The sequence below is a fragment of the Frankliniella occidentalis genome, unplaced genomic scaffold (genome assembly GCF_000697945.3).
Source record: "Frankliniella occidentalis isolate FOCC.00 unplaced genomic scaffold, Focc_3.1 Scaffold192, whole genome shotgun sequence".
NCBI classification, from domain to species: Eukaryota; Metazoa; Arthropoda; class Insecta; order Thysanoptera; family Thripidae; genus Frankliniella; species Frankliniella occidentalis.
In genome coordinates, this window is record NW_026267318.1 from 236,350 (window position 1) to 243,826 (window position 7,477).

The 7,477-nt window shown below is 42.1% G+C and overlaps 1 protein-coding gene across 4 annotated transcripts in view; it reads right to left on the reverse strand.

Annotated features, from left to right (window-relative positions):
- Positions 1–1,637: 1,637 nt before the first annotated feature.
- LOC113212713 (gastric triacylglycerol lipase-like) overlaps positions 1,638–7,477 on the reverse strand; it is a 27,860-nt gene continuing 22,020 nt past the window's right edge. For all 4 annotated transcript variants that reach the window (XM_052272161.1, XM_026431515.2, XM_052272160.1 and 1 more), the window contains exons 8-10: positions 5,878–5,962; positions 2,699–2,844; positions 1,638–2,033 (exon numbers count right to left, since the gene is read on the reverse strand). In XM_052272161.1, the coding sequence (XP_052128121.1) occupies positions 1,866–2,033; positions 2,699–2,844; positions 5,878–5,962 (399 nt within the window). In that variant the 3' untranslated portion in view covers positions 1,638–1,865. The remainder of the gene's footprint in view (positions 2,034–2,698; positions 2,845–5,877; positions 5,963–7,477) is intronic.

The window sequence follows — 7,477 nt, forward strand, 5'->3', positions numbered from 1 at the left end:
GGCGCTACATGCACAAAACCAAAAACAACGTGCCCTGGCAAGCACAAAACAAATTCCGTAAAGAACGAGCAGATTAATTATGAAGCAAATTCATTTGGTACACCTTGCAACTTGTTTTCCCTGTACTCGCAACCTGCTCTTGGACCAGAAAACTCAAGCGGCACCGACGTACATCGAAAAGAGAGGATTCTGTACGGCTATAATACAGATGTAGCTTATTTTGAAAACCTACAATAGGGTGAAAACCTAAGTACAGGTTCGTAATGCGAACCGATTATTCGCAAGAACCTTCTCACCCTTGGGAGCAAATATATTAATTAATATATTAATACTTACGAGCGAGGAGGTGGGTGTTGAACACGCCCTTCTTTAATGCAGTGAAGGTGTTCTTCGTGCTTCGTCTCCTGTCGACTGACTGCCCCCACTTGGCGAGGTCCCAACCAGTCCTTCAAAGAAGTCTCCTTCAAAGCAAGAGGATCAGGACCAAAGGGCTGCCTACGGATAGCCTCGAATGCCAGACGCTTACACTGGTCGTCCCGTTTTCGAGCATCTCTCTCAGTTGCTGACATGCAAAAAATTCAAACAATGCTACAAAAGGGTAGATGCCGGAGGGGCCCTTCTTAATATTTAATTATTTCTCTACGAATCATATTTGGAAATAAGGTTTTACTGCTGGATTACTTGTAAAATACTATGTATTGTATAGAACTAGTTCCACAGGTCCAGAAATTCACAAATTTCCAATTTGCAACGAAAGGAAGTTTTTGGAGCATTGAAAAAGTAGAACCTATATTATTATTTAAAGCTCATAAAAGCATAGTTAAAAAAAGGTCAAGTGGTACTATAGCGAAATCATCGCGGACACGTTCGCAGTCATTTCAGAGTATGCCGGAAAGTATATTCAACTTCTTCTGGGTCTAGTCTTATAGATCTTTTCATAGGTGTGTCTTTGGATCCATAAGCCAACATCAATAACTTGGAAGGGATTTGGCATAACTTCCATGTATTCTACCAACTGCGGCACACAGCCAAAGATGCTCAGCGCATGAAAAGAATGCTTCGTTTGTTGAGTTTTGATTACCAAGTAGACAGAAAAGGTTCTGGCAAAAAGATGTCTCAAAGCGAGCCGTTACTCAAACGGGCCGAAGGCCCGTTTCCGACAGAAGCCATACTAAACCATGAAAAGTCAGAAGGGATGGGCCGAAGGCCCGTCCCAAAGGCCACCGTCAGGCCAAGCTTGGCCCGTTCCCTGAACCGAGTTGCCGGTGGAGCGAAGTGGAGCTGGCAACTTGGTTTGGCGGAAGAGCGGGCCTAGCTTGTTTTAACTCGTCAGCAAAAGAAAAAAAGAAAAAAAAAACTGTATCAATTGTTCGTGATCAGATCGAATTTGAACATTACATCGTCCGGTTCGGTTCGTTTTAAGAATAATAAGGCTGCTCGTGTTCGTGTTCGTTCGAAGATTTTTAGACCAAATTTGTTCGAGTTCGCTTAAATTCGAACTATAACCTGTTCGCACATCTCTATCCAAGTGTAGGTGTCGCTTCCATAGTGATCACTAGTGGCCGTGACTGAGGGTGTTCTGCTGTAGCCTGGTTAGGTTATTGTTGCCATAATACTACAATACACTTAAATAACGATTTAACATGACTTTTCAAACATTTATTACGTTCCAAACGATTTTCCTATATTTCCATAACCATAAATTATTCCGCTTAGGACAAAAATTTATTTTGAAAATTGCTTCGAAACTTTTTTTTCTAAGAGTTGCGATATTTCTTTTTTATTTTTAAGTATAAGGTGGCATCGCATTGTTCTTATCACCAGCAAACTTCGCAAAGACCACGCAACCCAAAGAGTAACGCTGATTAGGATGTAGTTTCGTTTAGTAGATCAATCTCCAATCGACTTATGATTCGCCCGTAGATACCGTCAGTATTCACAGCGAACAGAGGACCAACGTTGCTATAATTGGCCAACTCTTCGTAGTGCGACTGTGCTGTCTTAGCGAGCGCTCGGAAAGTGTCTCGGACATCCTGTGCCAACAAAAAAATAAAAAAATCAACAAAAAAAATCACCATTTACGGGTGACAATCAAATACTCTTAATGCCTTCTGTTTCGGATAGTTTCCACACTGTAAACTCAGTTCTTTGACAAGTCCTTGTACCTTTAAAACAAAAATTAATAAAAACAAATTTTATTGACAAAATTCGCCAAAACTGCTTCTTGGGGTCCACTTAACTTTCAAAGAGAGCAAAACGGATAAAAGTTAACGGTGAAGAGAAGACGCTTTACTGGGTTACCCAATGTAGGGAAATAATTAGTCACGTCAATTTTTTAAGTATCGCCTGAACGGTAAAATATAGAGCCAAACGGCCTATCTTTTTGCTGATGAGTCCTTGTTGTTCGCCCTCAGAAGACACTACAGAAATTAGTAATTTTATCCACTTTTAGGACGTGTTACTTCTATTTTCTCTTTCACCCTCTTAGAAGGGGTTAAACGGAGACGCCGGCGCAGTTTCGTTATTCAGGGTTGACCTTGAAAATGTTTGGTCTGATGCTGATCTCGACGTCAGTCTGACACGACATTAATTGCATTGTAGCTCATCTTATTACCATTCACAGTAGAAAAGCGGGCTTAAAAGACTTTCAGCGTAGATAGCTTTTGCAAAAATAATTATGTGTACTGTATGCTCTTACCTCTGTCACCACCACAGTTCCTTGTTTCAGGGCGTAAAATGAGCACGGCACTGTTGTAGCTGTAAGATCCACGTTTACTGGAGTAGATTGATTGTAACGTCTGAGGTTCTCAGTTGTGCCGTAGTCCAAGAACGCCATATATTTTACTGTAAACACAAAGTATTGTGCGGTCACTTTGTATTATCTCCGCCTAACACTAAGCAGTTCCGGAGCAGCTGTAAGCGGGGGATGGGATGGGCGATAGCAGAGCCTATGCCTACAATGATCAAAAAGTTTCACGTCCTTCACGCGTTCATATTGCGGTTTTTTTGGTTACATGAATTAATTGTAATGTCTTGCTAAACGTACACTCGTCAAAACATTTCTAAGGCAAATGGGAGGACTGTCGTAAGTGTTTAGGACTAAGTTATCAGGAAACAGAAAAAACCTCTTCCGCATGATATCAAACTCAAAACAATTTAAAATGTAAGCATAGATCTTCTGAATAGATATGCAATTGACAAAATTCTTTCACCTGCTAAAAGTGACCTTTCACAAGCAAAAATCAGTTACGACAATAAGTTTTTGGTTCTGTTTTGGGGAAGAGTGGCGTATGTCCACTTACGACACATGAGATTCCCAATGGTTCTGTGGCAGACAGGCGTAAAGTCAACCTGCGACAAATTTCCCATCAAGGTGAGGACAAGGATACTACAGGAAAGTTAAATTTATGCTAGGCACACATCGTCTAGGTTTGTGACGGGCTTAGTGGATACTGGCAAAGTAAATATATTTGATTGAATAACTATTATTTCTTAGAGCATTACGTCGTAAGTATACTTGCTCCTCTAAAATTTTAATTGATAATGTGGTAAAGTGGCGTAACACGACGTACGGCATCTGATACTGCAAAGTTTCACAAGCCAAGAGGCGTCAGTGGACTTGCGCCGTTTTTGCTTTAAAATGAACCTCTAATTGTAGTTACGACATATTTTACCACTATCTACCTCCAAAACTATGCCTCTGACATGTTTTCTGATAGAAAGTAAATTGTAGAGCTGGACCGGCTGAATATGAATACGTTAAAAAGTCACTTTGCTAACGGCTTTGCTCTCGGTACCCGAAAAGATGAAGGTCATGCCCTTCTGTGACCGTGGTGGCGACCGTCGGATTCCACCCCGCTTTGTCGCTACAGAGGCGTCGTAAACTTAGGGGATGGTTTAGAGCAAATTTACCCCTTTTTTGGCTGCTGCGCAAAAACGAAAATTCCTACCGCGTTCCAATTTTGATCACAGGTGCATTTCATGACCCCCTAAGCTGCTGTAAAGCAGATTTGCCACCACTCCCCCCTGAGGGGCGGGACCGACACGTCCACAGTAAATCCGTCCACAGAATTGTCGCGAAGTGAAAACACGTCCACAAGTTTACATCCAATGATTTGGACGCAAATTAACAGATGCGTTCGTTACGTCCACAGTGCGGATGTACTTACCAGCCGTGTGATGCTGGTGAAACCAGCTCCACAAAATCTTTTCCATTAATCTCCTTTTAATTACATCCACACGGATGACGTTCTGCTCTCACTCTTAAAATCCACCAGTAAGAGAGTTGCAAGAGTGGGACAAAAGTCCTACACACCCAAGTGTAGGTCAAGCTTGTGCTACTCTGAAAACTCTTGAAAAACGCTCTATGCGTAGTACATTCCCACATTTGATCAAGCTGTCAGATTATCATCGAGTTAGCGCAGGCGCGGGGTATGTTGCTGGTTTGGGCTAACTGCATTATTGCCGCTCATATCCAGCTCTACACAGTCGCGGCCGAGACAATGTTGATTTTCATGCACTGATAAACCAAAATTGTTCAATTCTTTAACACTTGCAAGAGCACAAGCACAACTCCGTTGCACACTTACAAGTGTTGAACCGTTGATCGCTTAGTTTATCAGTGTAGAGGGGAAACAGGCATGCGGGCAATGCCCGTCGGGCATGCGTTTATTCTTAGGTTCGTTTGATCATTCCTGAGGATATAAACTACAGCAGCGACAATTGGCGCCAAATTTTGTGGAGGTATTTTCACCAACCTTCTAACGGACCGTAACTACATCCACACTGTGGACGTAATAATCGCAGACCTTAATTTACGTCCAAATCATTGGACGTATTTTCGCAAAGCGCTTTATTTACGTTCAAACTGCTGTTGACGCATTTACCGTGAACGTGTCGGTCCGCTACCCCCCTGAGGGGCGTAAATGTCACAGGGGTGGTCACCCCTTCCCTAAGGGTAGTTTTTGAAAATCGTCGCGTTTTCCACCGGGGACTTTCTCAGTGCGTCCTACACATTTTCAACTGAAGTTTCCAGACTTTTCCAAGCCCCCTTAGTATGAAAAATGTGGAAATTTCAGTTAAGGGTTGGAAGTTAAGGATAGTACAGCCCTCCAGGGGGTACTAAAGTGAAACGGGCACTTCGCTGTCGTTGCCCACGTCAAACCACGAGATTTCCCGTAGCGTACGAGATTTCAGAAAAACCACCCCTTTAAGGGGGTGGGGTTAACTGGGGGTAGGGGGTGGTTTGTCGGAGTTGGTGGAACGGGCCAAAAACCTTCAAATTGGTTCCTAGGACACCCGTACACCAAATTTTTGCCACTTCCGGCACCCCTTGTATCCTAACCTTTCACGTTCTTTTTTTTCGACTTTCCCACCTCCGTGATCATTAGGGGATGCGTACGGGGTGAGGGGTGTCGCACGTCATTCGCGCTCGAAGATGTTAAACTACACACATGGATGCATGTCTATGTCAAATCTCGACTTCCTAGGTGCTAGGGGAGGTAATTTAATCCAGGCGTAAAAAGGTGGACCGCTAAATGTTTTGACGAGTGTAAATTGCAAAGTAGAAACGCAAGCTGACAAGTTATCCGACAGGTGTAATCCAAGAAAATAAGAAAAAAATCCGGGCCAATCCTCGGGAAAACGCAACGTAATCTGGGGCAGTCCTAGAGAAAAAGCAACGAAAACCGAAGGATACTCCTCCAGAGGTAATCCGGGTAATCCGTTTTCCGGCTAACGCCAAGTTGCCCAGTCGTTTACTCCTCGGTGAATTTGTTCTCAGCAAAAAAACTTTGACTCCCCTAAAGGGATTGTAGGTCTAAATCGGATCAACTTTACCAACCCCAAATTTTAACTCCAACGTTGTGCGCAGCTTACCTCGTCCAACTTGTTGATTGTAGTAGACCAAAGTGTCGATGGAAGTACTATCTAGTATGTTCGCGAACATGTAGGGGAACAGACGCTGCAATAAAAAAAAAAGAGGGGAATTAACTTCAGACTATATTTGCTGTTGAATATGATGAGGCACCAAGTACTGACGAACAAAGTCGCAAAAAAGTCAAAGAACAAAAAAATCTCGTTCTTTCCATTAAAATGGCCTTTAATTTAACAGAAAGTCACGAATATATTAATAGGGTATTCCAGGCTATCCAAAACGGAAGTAGAGAAAAAACAAACTCACTGACTTTACTGTTTCCGTGATGGCTGATTGGTTGAGCTCATCACGTGTCATGACGGCGTTTCAGGTATGAAAAACTGTCAGGTTAGTTTGGAGCTCGCCTCCATATTTTGAGAGGTTAGAATCGGACCAAACTACCATGGCAATTTCTCATACTGGGCAGACGGAAACAGATTAATCGGTGAGTTTGTTCTTTTTCACTTCCGTTCTAGATAGCCTCGAACACACTATTGGCAGAGCAATTAGCAAAGCCCATTACTCCACTGGTGATCGAAATATTTCGTGCCTGTCTGGCCGTCTGTTTGTCTCTGGCTGTCGTCACGACAACTCGAGAACGGTTTGAGCTAGGTACGTGAATTTTTTATTGAAACTTTGTTTCATAAAAAGCAAGAACTGTATCGAATTTGAGCCCTCTATCTTAAAAATAGGGTATCCCTCTTGAGTGCGGAGCTGAACTAAGAAGAAAAAATTATAACGCTAACGCGTTAAAGGCCCCCTCAGAATTATAATGTTAACATTGGAATAATAATACTACAACGATTCATTACATCTTCGTATTTACGTACCGTGGTTAATTTCTTGTGCACTAAAAATTCTAAACAAATTGTTTATTAGAAATATTTCAAAGTTTAGTATGCTGATCGTTCAGCAAGCTAGCTTGCTCAAATGAATACCGTCATTACATGCACAACCCAAAGAGGAGCGGTACGTGGATTCAACGTTGATTCCACGTGGATTCGTGGAAATCTCGTGAACGTGGATACATCCACGGCATTTCAACCACCCTTGGCTTTGTTCTCTTGATCACTTTTAAATGCAGAACGATAACTTATTACTGAAAAGAGATGGATAATTTCCCCTTTTGTGACATTCGTTCATTTGAACTCGAATTGGTGGATATCACGTGGATTCCAGGTTTTTTCCGCCACTATGCATCACATATAAACCATAAAAAACTTAGGATAAGCTAGTAGTTATTGCTGAATGTGGTATATAATTGTACAGTTTTCTCGGAGAGATGCAGTTTGTTTTGTTTTTCACGTTTTATGAAATAACGTGTAAATAACGTGGAATCCACGTGATATCCACTTTACCGTCTATTCCGTTCAACGTTAAAAATAGTGTTCAAAGCTTTGTATACATAATCGAACAAATTTTTAGATTTTGTCAAGGAAGTACAATTATTAATATTTTTCAAGGCTATACTTCTGAACGACAACGCACAACGCCCTAAGCCAGAAAGCTGGCTGGGGCGCTGTGCGTGTGCTTTAGAAAGGGATCGGTAGCTGGCGTTCCTCT